The following is a 20006-nucleotide window of genomic DNA, read 5'->3' on the forward strand; positions in this document are numbered from 1 at the left end:
TTTGGTGAGTCATCTCTTTATTCTTAAATATTATTCCAAATTATTTTGAGTGAAAAATTCTTTATATGACTGTACATGAGAAGGACACAGTATCTTGGCTGTAAAGCCCCTTTATAAAGTGCATAATTAGGTGGCAGTGGTAAAATACAGGGAGCGAAAGGCTATTTACAATTTGCACAGAAACCAGATGGCACTTATAAGAGTTGAGGGACATGAAAGGGAAGCAGTGGTTGGGAAGGGAGTGAGACAGGGTTGTAGCCTCTCCCCAATGTTATTCAATCTGTATATTGAGCAATCAGTAATGGAAACAAAAGAAAAATTCGGAGTAGGAATTAAAATCCATGGAGAAGAAATAAAAACTTTGAGGTTCGCCGATGACACTGTAATTCTGTCAGAGGCAGCAAAGGACTTAGAAGAGCTGTTGAACAGAATGGATAGTGTCTTGAAGGGAGGATATAAGATGAACATCAACAAAAGCAAAATGAGGATAATGGAATGTAGTCGAATTAAGTCAGGTGATGCTGAAGGAATTAGATTAGGAAATGAGACACTTAAAGTAGTAAAGGAGTTTTGCTATTTGGGGAGCGAAATAACTGATGGTGGTTGAAGTAGAGAAGATATAAAATGTAGACTGGCAATGGCAAGGAAAGTGTTTCTGAAGAAGAGAAATTTGTTAACATCGAGTATGGATTTAAGTGTCAGGAAGTCATTTCTAAAAGTATTTGTATGGAGTGTAGCCATGTGTGGAAGTGAAACATGGACGATAAATAGTTTGGACAAGAAGAAAATAGAAGCTTTTGAAATGTGGTGCTACAGAAGAATGCTGAAGATTAGGTGGGTAGATCACATAACTAATGAGGAGGTATTGAATAGGATTGGGGAGAAGAGAAGTTTGTGGCACAACTTGACTAGAAGAAGGGATTGGTTGGTATGACATGTTCTGAGGCATCAAGGGATCACCAATTTAGTATTGGAGGGCAGCGTGGAGGGTAAAAATTGTAGAGGGAGACCAAGAGATGAATACGTCAAGCAGATTCAGAAGGATGTAGGTTGCAGTAGGTACTGGGTGGTGAAGAAGGTTGCACAGGATAGAGTAGCATGGAGAGCTGCATCAAACCAGTCTCAGGACTGAAGACCACCACAACAACAACAACAACAACAATTAGGAATAAATGTAGCAACTCACAGAATAGTAGCAACACTGGGTTATTACTGGGCACACACAAAAGAACGAAAACTTCTCTAGCTTTCAGACATTTCCTTTTGTTGTACACAGCTACATTTTGATGGCTGAATACTTAATGCCAGTTTAGCAGGTTGATCGCAGTGAAAGATTTTGTCTGCCTAGGAGATAAAGGGAGGCAGGGAGCAAAAGGAGGTATTGTAAAGGGTGACTGATAGATTGTGGGAGGCTGCTAGTGCACAAGATAGGAATGCAGTGGGGAGAAGCTACTGGTGCACAGGATAGGTATGCAACATCTGGGAATTGGAGACAGTGAATTCATGCAGCGCACGAAGACTGTGAAGAGGGGGCAGGTGGGTTGGAGGATGCTGAAACCTCTTATCAACTGTTTGTAGAGCAACCTCTCATGTTAAAGATACAAATCACTTCCTTCACTAGGTGTTCACCATTCCCACCCCATTAACACCTAGGTCCCTAGTCATCACTGTTGATCCCATCATCCTACATGCTAACATCCCCTCATGCCAGCACACAACTACCTCTCTCAATGTCATTTCAGTTCAAAGCCCACCATTTCATGCCTTATACATCTAACTAATGGCAGCCTCAGATGAAACTACTTCTCCTTTGAGGGGATTGTTCATAAATAAAGCTGTGGCATGGCCATGGGCAACTGAAAGTCACCCTGCTATGCCCATATATTATGGGTCATCTTGAGGAAATTTTTCTAGCCTCTTTAAGACCCCTTTTCTGGTTAGGTTCATTCACGATATTTTCATGACCTGAACTCGGGCCAAGACATCCTATCCTTATTTCTCTACAGCCTAATCATATCCTTTCCCATTCACATAACATGGTCCTTCTCAGTCTAACATGCCGTCTAACTGGTTATTAACCTTCACTTCTCTGATGGATCCAGCTATACTGACATTTATATCAAGCTCTCTAACCATCAACAGCACCTGTCTTTTGATATCTGCCATCCCTTCTACATTAATAAATTATTTCCATATAGTCAGGCCACCCATGTATCACACATCCACAGTGATGGTAGTTTCCGTGTCCAGTATGCCAAAGGTCTCACTAAAGCATTTTCTCGCACATCTAGTCCACAGTCAGATTTCCCACATCATATTCTCACACACAATTAATCCATCACTTTCTAGAACCACTTACAACAGATCACCTCCCAATCCCACATATCACCCAATATCATTATTCTAGACAGGAGTAACTGAACCATGGCCATTGCTAGGGCTTCAATTGTCCATCATCATACCTGAAAATGAAGGACGTTCTAACCACAATCATTCCCACCCCTTCTAAAGCGTTTTTTCCATTGCCCAACCAGCTAAACATTATCTAGGTTCATCCCAATGCCACTCTCAACCCTTCCAACATGGGTCATATCCCTTGTGATGTTTACTTAAGTGGTTGTAGGTTCAAATTCCTTGGTGACACATGCAGAACCCCAATTTCACAATCTGAATTTACTTTTGTTGGTAGTTATGCAGTTTAATGAACAACACAAAATGATTGAGTTAAGTTTTGCATGATTTCCCATTTATTCATATTAGATGTTTTCATGTGAGTGATGCCCAGTCTCTATTAATGGAAAATTCTTTAAGCATTACTCCATTGGTAAATTTGGAAGAAAACTGTCCCACCAATTTTCATCCAAAACACTCATCAAGTAACGCGAGCTTACTTTTCAACATCATAAACAACATTAACACTCAGTGGTAGCTCATTTACACAATACATTCATGTTGTAATTACATGGTTCACTTGTAAATAATATAACTTTACAGACTATTGAATTCACTCCCAACACAGTAATTGTAATAGTCCACTAATGTTGTTCTGGGCTTCATTCACAGACTTATTTGATACAGATCTCCATACTACTCTCCTGTGTAAGCCTTTACATCTCAGAATAACTATTGCAACCCACGTCCATTTGAATGTGCTTACTGTTCAGGTCTCTTTGTCTCCCTCAGAAAGTTTTCTTCTCACACTTCTCTTTGATACCATACTGATGATTCCCTCATGTCTCATCATGAGTCCTACCAACCAATCCCTCCATTTAGTCAAGTTATGCCACAAATTTCTTTTCTCTCCAATTTTATTCGATACCTCCTCATTAGTTACATGGTCTACCCTTCCAATCTTCAGCATTCTTCTGTAGTAACATATTCCAAAAGTATCTATTCTCTTTTTGTTTGAACTGCTTAACATCTATGTTTCACTTCTGTACAAGGCTAGACTCCAAACAAATAGCTTCAGAAAAGATTTTATAACACTTCAGTTTACATTCAGTGTTAGCAAATTTCTATTCTTTGAAAACACTTTTCTTCCCATTGCCAGTCTACATTTTATGTTCTCTCTACTTTGACCACAATTGGTTAATTTACTGCCCATATAGCAACTCTCGTTTACTAATTTTAGTGTCTCATTTTCTAACTTAATTCTTTCAGCATTGCCAGATTTAGTTCAACTACATCCCATTACCGCTGTTCTTCTTTTGTTAATGTTTATCTTATATCCTCATTTCAAGTCACTGTCAATTCCATTCAACTGAGCTTCCAAGTCCTTTGCTGTCTCTGACAGATATTAAATGTCATCAGCAAATTGCAGAGCATTTATTTCATCTTCCTGAACTTTAATTTCCTTTCCAAATTTCTTCTTGCTTTCCTTCACAGCTTGATTAATGTACATATTGAATAACACTGGTGATATGCTACAACCATGTCCTACTCACTCCTGAAGCACTGCTTCCCTTTCATGCCCTTTGACTCTTATAACTGCCATCTTGTTTTTGTACAAGTTGTAAATAATCTTTTGCTCCCTTTTCTTTAACCCTGCTACCTTAAAAATTCAGAGAATGTATTCCAGTCAATATATCAAGATCTTTTTCAGAAACAACAAATGCTATAAATGTAAGTCTGCCTTTCCTTAATTGATCATTGAAGATAGATTGTAATTTTAGTATTGCCTCACATGTTACAACAATTCTTTGGTACCCAAACTGTTGTTCCCTGAGGTCAACTTCTACCAGTTTGTCCCTTCTTATGTAAATAATTCCTTTACAAACATGACTTATTAAACTGATAGTTTGGTAATATTCATTTTACTTCTACCATTACAAGCTGTAGTAATAATTTCTATTATTTGCTGCTTTTTATGGACAGTGATCTCAGCAAAACTAACTACACCATTGTAATCAGTGAATTGAAAACTACTCCCTGAATACTGAATTAATGAGAAATATTGTATGTATAACTTTTCATGAATTTCAAGCATATGTGGTATACTTGAAACTGCACTGTTGAAACATACTTAATTATTTGACAGGAATAGAGTAGTAGCAGTTGGAATAGTCCCAGGTTGCCATGTTTCACCCTGTGGAGGACCCAGATCAAAGAGTTGCCCATTTCACTGCAGCATCCTGCTGCAGTGCCAGCAGAGGATTATTCTATCCCATCAAAAGATAGGACCACTTGGCCACTGGCAAACTGTGAGGAAGAGCAGAGTTTACTATCTAGTGGCAAACAGGCTGCTTAGTACAAAATGCTTGATTTTAATTCTGCCCCCCCCCCCTCCCCCCCTTGCAGCATTAGCTCTAGCTTTCCTGAGTTGTGTAAATGGGAGCTATCCTTGCAACATATTCTTCATTCCTGTGATCTTCCTGGCCTCAGTCTATACTAAACCCCCTGCCCCCCCCCCCCCAACCCTCCCACACACAAACACTCTTCCCAACAGTCTGCCCTTCTTCTTCAGTTCTGTTCCCCCCTCCCCAAGTCTGCTGCGCCAGCTCATCATAAACATGTGCTGCATGAATTCACTGGTTCTGTCACCCATGTGTCACATTCCACATTCCTATCCTGTTCGCCTGCTCCCTTTTCCTCCCCTATTTCGATCTCGTGCACCTGCTGCCTCCCTTTGAGCCATGTGTATGTTAGCTTCTTAAAAGATTTGTGTAAAAGTGAGTGAAGTTTTCATTCTATTCTCTATGCCTGTCAATGAGTCAGTAAGACTTCTATGCAGTAAATTGTTACCTTTACTCTTAATAATTTAAATTCTGCTGAAACCTTCTCTGTTATACACATAAAGTTAAATTTTTGCATATACATTGAGAGCACAAAATATAATAAAATGTAATGTTGTTTGTGTTTGTGTTTTACTGATGATGCAGGAAGGCCAGTACATTTGTAACTCTCTTGGTCTCTTTCACGTACGCATGTGGGAAGGCCAGTACATCTGTAACTCTCTTGCTTTCTTTCACATACACTTGACACAAAGAATTCAATTAATGAAGCTAATACTAGAAGCAGTAATAATGACTATGCAAGATTTTAATGGTTACATTTGCTTATGGTAACAGTATCTGATAACACACATGTCTATTTATCAATCTGCTATAGCAAGAGCAAACACGATTTATGGAATGTAGTACTTTATAGAGAAATGCGTAAGATGCAATGAAGTGCAGGTTGTGTGGAGCACTGAATACATTGACTGGAAAAGAGTAAGACAAGTTACAGAGTAGGTTGAGCACTCATTTGTAATCACTTAAATAATATTGTTTCTTTGGTGGCTCACCAGAGCATGCCGCGGAGCTCACCCAGGTAGCCTCTATAAGTGGGCCTGTGAACTGTATGGACACACTATTTCTGAAATTGCAGGTGTCATGAGTGAAAGTACATCACTCCTCCCTTCTTGGAATGGAAAAATCACATACATAAAAACACTAGGCATAGAAAAGTACACAGTACAGAAAAAAATCCATGGTACAGATAAAAAGCACTGGTACTAAAAAAGCACTGGAACCAAAAAAGCACTGGTTCCAAAAAAGCTCTAGTACCAAAAAAGCACTGGTACCCTGAAAAAAGAAGCACTGATCTTACAAGACACTGAGATTAAGAGTCATGGAAAACACCAATGATGGCATTGACGTCCATTTCATCACCTGATGGTGGCAGCTGCTGAGGCATGTGGTGGGCAGGTGCAGGCAAGTAGGGAAAAGAAGTGATGAGGGGGAGGTTTGGCACACCTTCCCCTGTGCCATGAGAGGCTGTAGGACAGGACTGGGGACAGCATCTTCATAGTGACAACTTTGTCACGGTCAGCAGTTAGTGCCAAAGGTTGCACAGGACCCAGCGACATTGTCGGCAGTGGCTGCGGTGTCAGGTACTGTGGGAGTTGCACCAGTGATGGCAGAAAGCAAGCATTGAAATTGGTATAGGCTGAAAGGTGTATTGATGATGAGAAGGCACCTAGTGGCCTCGTTCAAGGAGAGCTGGAGGTATGCTTCCAATTAATCAGTCTTGAAAAAGTAGTGGGTGCCTGACAATTTTGCAAGCAACTTGTTAGGTAGCCATCGGCTTCTTCACAATGCCCTGTAGTGCAGCCCAGTCACTGTAAGAAATAGGCTGAATGATACTGGCTGATATCAAATGGTCTAATTCAGCCTTGGCAGAGTCACACAACGTGACAGGTACCTGTTGCACCTTTCACGATAATGTGGGCCTGAAAACTGGTAGCCCAACTGAGCCCATGGGAAACAGGGATGAAAATTCAGAGCAGAGGGACTCCAGTTACTGATACAGAACTTGATTTGACACTAAATTTACCTCATTGCATCTAACCTGAACAGTTCTGTGGTATGGGGGTGATCCACAACAAGGAAGGTGAGAGAGTGAACAACAGAATTGTAAGAGACAAAAGTGGAGAACTGACCTAGGATTAGAATCTGCTGTTTATTGTAGCTAACCAACTTCTGTGAAACCTGAGTGAGGGCAAGGGAGCCGAAGTACACATACATTTGCGTGTTTACTAAAGTCACTGCAGCTCCTGTGTCCACTTGCATTTTAGTGGTTTATTAAACACACACAAGTCAGTAAATAATTTGTAGAGATACAGTTTATATCCATCAGTACTACTGTATCTGCCTTTGAAGAGGAGCTGCACAACAATGCAATGTGCCTTTTTTCCGACACTTATTGCAAACCACTCAGTACTCAGGGCATGCAGCATGCTCATGTTGGATGAAGCAGTACGGGCAAGATGGAAGGTGAGCACACTGCCACTGCCATGATTTGCCCTGCTGCTGCTGTGGCCATAACTAGTGCTGCCCTATGGGACACTGAGTTGAAGGTTTTAAAAGGTGCAATGGCTTCCATGTAATCCTGAACATGTGCAAAGTGCCTAACGGGAGTTGACTGCACAACTTCTGATATCTCCCCAATGCAGAAATTTGACTACCTGCAGCCCGTGACACTTCAGAGGACTGTGCTATATTGAGTAGATCCTTAAGTGTCAGATTCTCACACTGAAGTGCTTTTTCACAGACTTCCCTATCTGAGGCCAGATGAATAATAATGTCACACACCATGTGATTAGCGAAGGATTCATGATGATGGGTACTAGTGACAAATTGACAACACTGGCTCAACCCATGTGATACTGCAGTACAAGCTTTGCAAGATTGGTTTGGGCATTTTGACGATGGTAAAATTCTACATGCATTGCAATGACATGTGTTCTGCCACTTACAGATTGAGAGAAGCTTGCACAGTTCATCAAATGATAAGTTGGCCAGTTCATGCAAAGATGCAAGTTGGCATAACAACTGATAAATGCATGGCAAAATCCAATAAACAAAGAAAGTCCTACATAGGTCTGCATCTTCCACGTAAGAAACGTGGAAATCTTGGCATAACCATGTCTTGTAGGAGTCCCAATATCAGCCAATTCATTGTATGCCACAAAGGGCGATGGTTGCACTGACAGAAGACTAATCTTTCAAAAACATTCTGACCATCCCCACCCTCTTGTTCCCCAAAGTTGGTTTATTAATGTTTGGAGTAAGTTAGTAACTTGGGCAGCTGATCACATTTTCACACCATTTGCCACACTTAGATTGTGACACACTGAAGTGAGTGACAGAAACAGTTGATCTTGTTTGTTATGTATTGATGGCTAATTGTTCTTCTCCTTTCTGTGGTTTATCATTCTATAACTAAGTAGAAGGTGATTAGGTAGGTATTTCAGTAATAATATGAATTCTGGTGGACTTTCTGCAGAGTTACACAAATATTTTCAGTCATTTTACTTCACAATACAAATTGATAAAACACCTATAACTCATTGTCCATCCTTTCATTTCAAATTTGCACAACCAACTGCACAAAAGAAAAGGATTTACCTCTAGCAATATGCAGCAAAGAAGTTACTATAATATATCAATCTATATCTGCAAAACAATCTTTGAAACATACATTTCATAAATAAAACACAATCAATTGTCTATCTTTTTTGAAAAGTCAACAATTATTATTGTAATTACATTAAGTATTTATAATCATCTACATTTAAACATTGTTAAATAGCTTTGTAGTAATTGCTTTTTAGTTTTTTTGTCTTTGGTGTGGTATCATTTGCTTCATACGATTCAAGATTGCTTAGTATGTTTACCTCACCACAATCACTTTTATTACAGTAGCCCCCCCCCCCCACCCCACCCCCCCCTCACCCTCCCCCCAAAATTTTGAAAGCATAAAATGTGAGAAAAATTTTGATACAAATAATAAATGTGGTTACATCAACAGTTTTTCGTTATGTGATATACATTTTTTTGACTCTCTTAGCATTACCACTTCATCCAAATAAGGTCAAGAGCAGAATTTTGCTTTACATTGTTCTTTTCTCACATATTTTCAAAAGTATTTCAAAGTCTGAACTTTTACTTATTTTGTAGCTCTCAAATTATTACTGAATATTATATAACACATATGGGATAAGCAAAATATGGCACACATAACAGTAATTTTATCATATTGGCATCACAGTAGAACTTGTATTTCTAGAAAACGTCTGCATACCAGCATTTACAAATCTGTCTTCAATAAGCAAAACATCATTGACTGGTAAAGCCCTATGACCAAAAGAAAACATCTTAATCCATATAAAGTCATTTGAAGTGCTTTAAACAAAATACAAAAAAATACGTTAGCTCAAAAAAATGGTTCAAATGGCTCTGAGCAGTATGGGACTTAACTGCTGTGGTCATCAGTCCCCTAGAACTTAGAACTACTTAAACCTAACTAACCTTAGGACATCACACACATCCATGCCCGAGGCAGGATTCGAACCTGCGACTGTAGCGGTAGCGCAGTTCCAGACTGTAGCGCCTAGAACTGCTCGGCCACTCTGGCCGGCACATTGGCTCACAGGACAAAATTAATGTAGTTAGTAAGGAACTTAATCCTTTTTCTCATAACACTGATGAAATTTTTTTGTAACAACATTTTACAATGTCTTACTTCCAAGTTTACCTTTCATACAAACATTGAACACTCAGCATATAAAAATATGCTACAACAAAAATTATTCCTTGCTCTGTTTTGCAACAACTTTCCTTTTTTTTTTTTTTAGTAATGTGATGGATGCTATAAGGTTAGTACTGTTGGATGGGATCATCCACTGAAGTTGTGGTGACATAAACAGGATAGACTCCAGACAGAGAAGATTGAAGAGCACAGTGGGAATAGAATCCAGACAGGAAAGAATTAGAATAGAAAGAATTAGAATAGAGTGAACCAGAAATTAAGAATGGATACACCCAGCTAGAGAAGGCACCACTCACCATGTGGTGTGACTACCAAAGTCCACAGACCGCCTACCTATTCCATGTGCAAAATTATCAATTTTTATCACTTATTTTGTTTTAGTCTCTGATTGTTCCAAAAATTTTGGATTCATTAGTTTTCATATCACAAAACAGATTATACAACAGCATAAGAAAAATTGCTTTTCAAGTCTTTCAAATTATGTTGCAGGATGAGATGACTAGCTCATTCTTATACCTTACATGTTTTCTTAAAAACTGGATTATTTAGTTGCTTATGTAAAAAATATTGGTCATAAATTATGCCAGAAATGTCACCAACACTGAAATTTACTTTAAAGTGTTGTTCATTAGCTATTTGCCAGTGTTACATTTAAAATTCTTTTTTCGCATTTACATAAAGTATGCTGATTCAGTGAGACAATATGAAAGTTGAGAACATACACTAAATAATATTAAACATAAAAAATCTATCATGGTAAACACAAGCAAGTGATATACAGTGCAAGAAATTGCAGTTATTTTGTGAGAAATGGTGAGCTGCCTTCCACACACATTCCCAGAACTAGTACACAAGAAATGTCAAAGTTTCATTGGGTGACCAATAATTCTATACAGCAAAAGGAGATGCTCTAATGGTCAGTTTTCAAGTTTCATGGATTTTTTTTACGGAAATATCATGATTAAAGTTAACATGGAAATGAATTCACAAGATGTTAATACTTTATATCCAATAACTAGATATTTAGTACATATAAATTATATCCTATCAGTACCAACTCTTTCAAAATGCCATTGCTTTGGAATTATGCAGCTGTTAAATAAAATTCAGTAACTGTCAACGAATCAGACCAAGCTCAAACTTCCATAAACATGAATCAAAGACTAATGATCAACATTACTTTTCCTAACTTCCTGATAGCCATTTCTCAGGATTTTCTGTAGCATACCACCATAAACAAAAGTACAATGCATTACAAAGCAGACCACCAATAAATCCCTAATGTTTCATTTCCCTAAAATCATTATATACCTCATCAACTTCACATATTCATTATAGTTCACAGTACACTAAACTATCTCACTCACGAATTCATCTCAAAATAAACTTATCAAAATTATAAAATATTTCACAAAACCTCATAATACCTTCAAAATTCCTCAAATAGAAATTTTTTTATGCACTGTAATTCTTGTATCCTGTTCAAAAATAGTACAGTATGAGCCAAGAAAAATATGTTAATTGTTAACTTCACATACAGGTCTGAAAAACAACATGATCTATTTTGCCTTTTCCTCTCAAAGACAACACAATAATAAATGAACTGACATAGCTTATAAACTTTTTACTTGTTTATTTTCCATAAACATTCTTTTTATTCACTAAAGCACTAGATGTTTTGGTATTGCTAACACTGGCTGACTATAGTAATATTTTCTCACTCTAACTCATTAAGGTAAAAAAATTAAATGTTTTTTCTTAATGCATATTAAATCATTTGAAATTACTATCATGTTGGGGAACTTATCCTCAATTAATCCATTATACTGAGACAGTAACAGACAAATACATAGTATAATGTAATTATTAAAAAAATGGATAGGTAAGTAACAGACAAATCTTGCAGCATGGAAATTCAAATTAAAGAAGCAATATTCACAAGCAAAAACAAAAAAATCAGATGGTAAATTTTGACATATTAGAAAATTTTCCACATTTCAAGTAGCAATGATCTCATCTCTATTCAACATTTCACTGTACAATACAATCTGACTTTGATGATTATTTTTCTTTTCATGTAATAGCTCAGTTAAATTATTATTCTACATGGTCCTGCACTTTCACGTTTGCAAAACTCATCTAAAATTTTACTTCCACTTGTGTCTTAGATTCCTCCATTAACTACTTTCTCCAGCTACAAATACTTACCAATAATATTTTACATGATTTCCTGAATATGAACTACCGTAATACAAAGTCTCTAAGTCCACTGCTTCCTCAACATAGTTCTCCACAAGACATCAACACAATCATCATTTTTATAATTATCCTCATTATACATATATTTTTAAAAAACTGATATGTATAATTTTTTCATGTTTGATGCAACTAGGTTGCTTTCCAGAATGAACATTTTTACCATTTACTCTATTATCTTCCTTCTCCTTCTGATGATAATTGTTACCATTGTGATTATATGTTCCCTCCTGTTGTGATTATTACTGTGCTAATTTTGATTACTACCTCTTTCAAAATGTATGTCTCTCTGTTATGGTTGTAATTCCCTGCTTTTTTCAGCTTTGACCAAAATCTGCCTAAAAATCCTCTCTCAAAGTCTGCATAGGTTGTGTCATAATTAATATATTGATTTGCCCAGCTTAATGCGTAACCTTTCAAAAAGTTCAAACAAACTTGATTTTCATAATATCAGGCATATTCGACACAAAGTTATCTCTGCATTGCTGCAGAAAATCTACAGGGTGTAAACTACCTTCATCTGAAAAGTTTTCACTGGAATGTTGAAAAACATAGTTCCAACATTGTTAACATCATTAGACAATTCTTCAACTTTTTTACACAAAACAGAAACACTACTTTCTAGGGAGCTAGTTTTGCTGTTACTTACTTTTTCAAAAGCATTTTTTTAACTTCAGTAATCTCATCTTTGACAATTTTAACTTTGTTATTAAATTTAAGTTCAATTTCTTTCATTGTGGACTCCACAGCCTCTACTCCCCCCAACCATCCAACCTCTCAATTTTGTGATCAATATAATATAACTGAGCTTTATTTTTACCGATACAGTCAAATAATTCTTTTTTGAATGACCAGTATATGTGAACTGATTCTTATTTTCTTGTTTATGATTTTCAATTTGCTCATTTAGTTTTGCAAACTGGTCATTACTCATTTTATTAACAATGACAGCATGGTACTTACATCATTATCATCATCTTGGTTTAATTCATCCATTAGTTTATTCAGTTCATTACCAACATTTTCCTGTTCTTGTTTCACTACAATATTTAAGTCTGCCATGTCTGTATTATTCCCTATTGTTCCATATTCTTCAATGACTGTCATTGTTAATAAATACACAATGAAACACTACCCCAAAAAAGAAAAAAGAAATAAATAAAATATTTACAGTATTTAATTGTTTTGTTGGATGTTGATACTGCTAATTGTTCACCTCACTTTTTATTTTTACCATCCTTTTCTTCTTCTTGTTTGCAAACTCCTTTTTTGCTGTTATTGTTGGTTTGTAACTGTGGTTCATGTCAGAATGATTGTTCACATAAAATTTTCACAGTATCTTTAAATTTGCAACAAGAAAAATAATCCAACCAAATATTCACATTGCACTTTCGAAAAGTCCTGGATGACATCAGCGTATTCTGACCATCCCACCCTCTTGTTGTTCCAAGTTGGTTTATTAATGTTAGGAGTAAGTTGGTAACTTGGGCAGCTGATCGCATTTCACACCACTCGCTATGCTGAGATTGCGACCCACTGCAGCGAGTGAGATGGACAGACCAATTTTAAATAACCAGTTCTCTTAATAATAAAAATATTCATCTTTTTTGTTGATCTTCTTTGTTTTGTATTGATGGCTCATTGTTTTCCTTTCTGTTATTTATCTTCCCACATCATCTAGAGGACAATCAGGTTGGTATTTTAGTAATATGAATTCTGGTGGACTTTCTGCATAATTACACATATATTTTCAGTCATCTCAATTCACAGTATAAATCAATAAAACACCTATAACTCATTCTCCATCCTCACACTTCTAACTGCACAAAAGAACAAAGGTTTATCTCTAGCAAAATGTAGCAAAGAAATTACTAACAAGTATTGATCTGTATCTCCAAAACAATATTTGGAACATACATTTCATAAATAAAATACAATTAACTGTCTATCTTTTTTTTAAAAGTTCACAGTTATCTTTGTAATTACATTAAATATTTATAAACATTTACATTTTAACATTGTATTTGTGTCTTTGGTGCGGTACCATTCACTTCATATAATCCAAGATTGGTTAGTACTTTAAGCTCACCATAATTAGTTCTATTTCAATGTGCATATGCCATTTGTTTTAGAGCAGTAGGGAGAGCCTGCTGTTGTTGACATTTGCCAGGCATCTTAGCACTGACACTAACACATGGAGAAAACATAGCCCTCACTCATCACCAAATTTTTTATAGCAGGAACAAACAGGATTTATGGAAGATAGTACTTTATAGAAAAACACATAAGGTACAATGAGGTAAACATTGTGCATAGCACTGAACACATTGATTGGACAAAAGTAATGCAGGTCACAGAATAGGCCAAGCACCCATTCGCAATCACTTAAATAATACTGTTTCCTTGGCCGTTCACCAGAGAGCACCAGCGGGCTGACCCACATGACCAGTACAAGTGGGCTTGTGAACTGTATGGACATGTGATCTCTGAAATCGCACGCATCATCCTTCATCCTACATTTGTCAATTAGTTACTTCATAAGATCCACCACATACTTTGAATAACCACTTAGCTCATTAGTGCTCATTAGTTCTAAGCTGCACGTTTACATGTTCTTTTGTTTCATACTTATTATCTCTTTGTTCACTCTCATTATATTCTCTGATGAAATTTTATGTGTTGCGTCTCTCATTTCTTCGAAACAAGCTCTTTTATTGCAATTCTTTCCTCATCTGATGTTAAGTTCTAACACAATTTTTTTTAAATCATTTGCTAGTATATTCTTTATTTTCATATGGTTTCTATTTTCATAACAACCACCTGTTGTTTATATTAAGACTCTGCTTCCCCGTTTCTCCTCTTTGTTACTACTTCAGGTACTGTCCAAAATGTGGTAGCATTTCACTAACATCAGGAGCACTTGAGTTTCACTTGTTGTACACTTTTATTTGCTAGAATTTTGACAACAAAGATTTGATATAATGCTTGCAGACTAATGATGGACTGAAATAAATATTCAGTAATCTGTCTGCAAGATTAATTCCTTAGCTTCAAAAGTCTATCTGTTCTTTATTTGTTCTTTACTATGGTATGCAGGTTTATGGGTGACACAATCTTCCTTCAGTAAATGTTCATTATAACACTGTTGGGTTTCTCCCACAAATTTATCATTGACATTACCAATAGCTCTGTCTTTATCATTAGAAACCTGGGGTTCCATCAAATTCCCCATCATTTGGTGCTTATTTATGAATATTCTGTCAACAAGGTTACTGTTTTCAGTTTGACAACTAAGTATGCTGCATACCACGAGACATTTCTGTGTAACTTGTACAAAAAATAATGTTGGATAATTGGAACATTGGAAGAGCGTCTACTGATAAACCACCACAATAGGAACAATTATAAAGGGCTGGCAGGCAAACATATTTAAGAAACTAAGGTAAATGTCAGATTCAAGAATTTTTTAAAATCTCTCACATCAGAAGAAAGGCAGGAAACAGGAAAAATATAAATTAAGGGACACATTTAAGAAAGAAAAGGAAAAAATTCTCCACAACTGTATTTTCTCATGTGACAATCATGGGGAAAAAAGTCTGTTGAATGTATAAAACACAGAATATGAATAATAGCCAAGACAGAAGATGGGGTTATCATACATGATATGACAGATGTGCGGGTCCCACTTCTCATTCAGTTGCATCACATTCAATATGACAGATGTGCGGGTCCCACTTCTCATTCAGTTGCATCACATTCAATATGGTCTGTATCTGAATACCTCCCATTAGAGGTCACTTGTACCTCTTTTTGCCAAAAGTATCTGTAGTGACCAGAGAACAGTCTGTTTAGTATCTCAGTGATTTCATGTGAGTCTAATAGAACTCTTTTGGTACAAATGTGTAAGAAAGACACAGCAGTAAAATAACCACACTTAAATACTACCAAAGAGAAATACATCTAGGGCATGACAAGAGTTATAAGTAAACATTGCTTTAGTATTTTTGCACAAAACAGCAGAAGACATTTTAAATCAGAATGAAGAGCCAATATACAAAACTGATTGACGAAAAGGTATATTTACAGTTGTTTAACATTAGTAAGAATATCATCTGCAGTCTACAGAAATTATGCAGATAAGTCCTCGAGGTTACAGTTTTCAGCCATATAATCATAGTGCTAATAAAAGAAATTGGCATCAGCTATACACACAAGAAGCAAAGTAATGTCTCAGATAATAAGTGTTGATTCATATTACATTAAACAGCTCTTTCAATACTGTGTGCACTAGAGCATATGTGAACACAGGATGTTGTAGCATTAATTTTGTAGAAACTGTTTCCAATGGATTTTTTAAAACTCTGTAGTAACCTGTTTCTGATTTGCATTGATTGAGCCAAGGAACACTTTAGAACAGTAAATAACACAATATAAACAGTAAACAAAAAACTGCATTTGGAACCCAAGACAGCAACAAGGATAGAAAACAGTCACAATCTAATAAAAAATAACAGTAAGAATCCATAATGGAGGCTAATATGCAGTAACCAGCAGACAAATTTAGGAGGAAGGATTGATAAATACAAATATGTCTTATTAGATACAGTTAGTATAAGAAAATCTGACAATTAAAATCTCACATTGCATTTTATTATATTTTGTGGTGCTAATGTATATGCAAAATTTTAGTTTATGTTTATGGTATGGAAAGTTTCAGCAGAATATAAATAATTAAGAATAAAGGTAACAACTTACTGCATGGAAGAATCATTGAGTCATTGACAACCTCTTCCCCCCCCCCCCCCCACCCCCCACCCCCCCCCCCCCCGCCACCCACACTCACACATACATACATACATACATACATATACACACCTGTACAGCTACATTGTGCCGGATGAATCCACAATTGTGGAACTGCAGTCTGGCAGTTGAATACACTGTGCAGAGCTTGCAGTTCGACACAGTTAGGTGGGTGTGAGGAGAGGAGTTGTGTCAGGTGGAGTGAGCAAGGGGAGAAAGGAGGCAGGTGGCAGGAAAGAAGGTGGCTGATGGCTCAAAGGGAGGCAGCAGGTGTATGAAATAGGGATAATGGAGGAAAATGCAGTAGGTAAACATGATAGGAATATTATACATGGGAACCAGGGCCAGTGAATTTATGCAGCTTATGATTATGATGACACAGGGGAGTAGATGTGATGAGAATGTCATGTTGTTGATTGTAAAAAGGACTTATTATTGTCTTAGTGCTGATCTGATTATCTACTTCAATACTTTGCTGCTATTTACAGTTTCATAGTTACAGAAGTTGAAATTTAGTGCATCTGTGTCTACAACAATGTTAGCATAGCTCTACCTAGAAGATAACATGTGTTACAAAGAAAAAAACAGCCTAGTCCATCAAAATCTAAGCACTGATTGTCACTATGTGAAAATATTAGTATTTTTATGCAATTACTAGTAGCGTGGTAGGACAGTTTGACAATACAGACTATAAAGGTACATAAGTACACACTAAGATAAACAATGGAAAATCCTAGGTGGAATGTAACAGTATTATGAAAAGGATAATAGCTACTCACCATGTAATGGAGATATGGAGTGCCAGAGAGGCCGGCCCCTCCTGCCAGAGGTTTGAGTCCTCCCTTGGGCATGGGTGTATGTGTTGTTCTTAGCATAAGTTAGTTTAAGTAGTGTGTAAGTCTAGGGACCGATGACCTCAGCAGTTTCGTCCCTTAGAAATTCACCCCACCCCAGAGAGACACAACACTGTCGGAAAGTGTACATCTCTCTTTCTCTCTCTCTCTCTCTCTCTCTCTCTCTCTCTCTCTCTCTCACACACACACACACACACACACACACACACACACACACACATACAATGATGAAAACACAACAACAAACAAGACAGATGGCTCCAGCTGTCAGAGACTGTGGTCATGTGTGTGTGTGATGCATCTGTGTGTGTGTGGGGTCTGACAGTCTTTCAATTGTGCCTATCTGTGACTCAGCATCTCTGCTGTATGGTGAGTAGCAACTATCCTTTTCATAATATTGTTACACATTAAGTCAGTTATTCATGAGAAGGGAAGACGAGAACTGGTAAAGAACTCTTTGGGATATGATTATCTGGGAATTGGCATCTTCAAACCAAGTGTAGGACTTAGGGATGCCAGCTGCATTCTTTGAGGAAGACTATTAGTAAAGAATATCGTTCAACAATAGTACAGGGTGAAGACAACAGTTTGGACCACAGCTGCAATCACCTGAGATACATCATGTTTTATTAGATTCACCAGATCAATAACAATAAAACAAATGGAAATCATGGTTTACTTTAACCTTGTACAGTTTTGCGATGGCTTCATATAAGCAAAGTTGCTAAATTTCAGGCAAAATATTTTATTAACCATAACTCCATAACTACACATTTGCAAACCTATGTTTATATGAACTTTTTCTTTACCTTTACTTGTAGAATAACATATTAAAATAATTGCATATCATCGTGAATCACCCTGTATAATACTAGTCACAATGTGTTGTGTCAAATAGTGTGTTGACACTAAAACACAACAAGTGAGTGCTTGCTATGAGCCAGAGAAACACCTTGTGACTAATATTTAGTATACTGTCATGCAGAATGAGAGGTGAACTTCACAACTTGCATGATTCCTGGATCTTCAGATGTTGCAGAACCAAAATTTGATTTTCCTTTATTTTTGTTTTTAGGATACTGGTTCTTTCACTGTCATATATCAAACCATGCAGAACTTGGTATGGGTGTAGTACTGAAAGTTGGTAGACATGATGAGATGGTATCAATTCCATCCGATTTTCCGCAGTGTGGAAACTGGAAGTGGACTTACCATGAAGAAGTTGCTGGATCAGCAAGATCTTGTGGAAGTTTAGTGGCACTGTTGTTTTGTTTGTCCCTCCTGGAAGTGTATTACATAGGCATGGTGTGATATGTTCTGTATTTATTGAATTAAAATTATTTTATTCTCAAAATAACTAATTTCAAGCAACTTTGTTCTGTTATGGTTTAATAGTTTTGGAAATTTTTATATAATAAATTTAAAGGTTCTTGCAGAGTGATTTTTAAATGTAACAAAGATTATTATAAGCTCTGAGAAATTTAAGGTGCTCCACTATGTTACTAACTTAGGATAAAAATATGTTCACTGAATGAAACATTTTTAGGAATTGATGTCATGCTGCTCTGCAAAAAATTGTTGGAGTTTGAAGGGATTGTTGGTTGAGTGGAAAATAGATGGTACTTGTTTGCAATGATTATGTAAGTAAATGATTAAAGTTTTGAACAATATAACAATATCAATATTTTATTAAACTACCTTGAACATGAACTGAAATATCAGGAAATAGTAACACTGAATTGATGGGGAAATTGACAACTAAAATTGCTTTGGAGCCTATTGCTGATGAATACACGTTGTCTTGGATCTTCTTGATGAATGTAGTTAGTCATTGTTGCCCCCCCCCCCCCCTCCCCCTGACAGACACACACACACATAATGTACAGATAATACATATGAGTGTTTCAGGCCCCTATGCATTAAAAGTAAGCACTATGTTCAAGTTGAATTTGATTTGCTATTAACCATGTACTGTGGAATAGACTTCAACATTAAACAATCTATGTTTTTTTTACAATAGGATTCTTAAAAAAATGCTACTTTAATGCAAAAATATCCTTAAAAACAAATGTCAGTTGTTGCTGATATCATGGAATTTTCTTAGTTCATAGAATGGTTGCTTCAATAAATAGCCATGATTATTAACTTTGAAAGTGCTGTTGGAGCAGCTATTGCAGTATCCATTTGAACTATTTATCCATGTGTTTGGGGTACAACAGCCATGATAGCACACAAATTATTGACACTTATTTTAATCTGAATAACAAACATCATTAACACGTACATGTTGAAAATAAACAAGACTTTGTGACATATAAATTGCGACAAATTAACACTAAGCACAATGTGTCTCTAAGAATCAAAGAAGTTCTCACAGTCTACTTTCATGGAGCAATGCTTAACAAAGCAACTGCTAAAACAAAATCAACAATGCTTCTAATGATTGGCTTGTGATCTCATTGACATCTGTCAAAAACAGTATGTGATTATCATATTTTCTGCATTAGCTCCATAGGGGGGAAGCAGAGCATCATCCAAATAGCTTGCCTGAAAATGAAC

General features: G+C 36.6%; 1 protein-coding gene across 1 annotated transcript in view; it reads left to right on the plus strand.

The window, feature by feature from the left end:
* The window catches only part of LOC124594467 (laccase-4-like), a 182963-nt gene extending 163487 nt beyond the window's left edge, over nucleotides 1-19476 (plus strand). The window contains exons 10-13 of the mRNA XM_047132841.1: nucleotides 18523-18752; nucleotides 18994-19066; nucleotides 19170-19270; nucleotides 19468-19476. Coding sequence (XP_046988797.1) covers nucleotides 18523-18752; nucleotides 18994-19066; nucleotides 19170-19270; nucleotides 19468-19476 — 413 coding nt within the window. The remainder of the gene's footprint in view (nucleotides 1-18522; nucleotides 18753-18993; nucleotides 19067-19169; nucleotides 19271-19467) is intronic.
* Nucleotides 19477-20006: the final 530 nt, after the last annotated feature.

The sequence above is a fragment of the Schistocerca americana genome, chromosome 2 (assembly GCF_021461395.2).
Source record: "Schistocerca americana isolate TAMUIC-IGC-003095 chromosome 2, iqSchAmer2.1, whole genome shotgun sequence".
Lineage (NCBI taxonomy): Eukaryota > Metazoa > Arthropoda > Insecta > Orthoptera > Acrididae > Schistocerca > Schistocerca americana.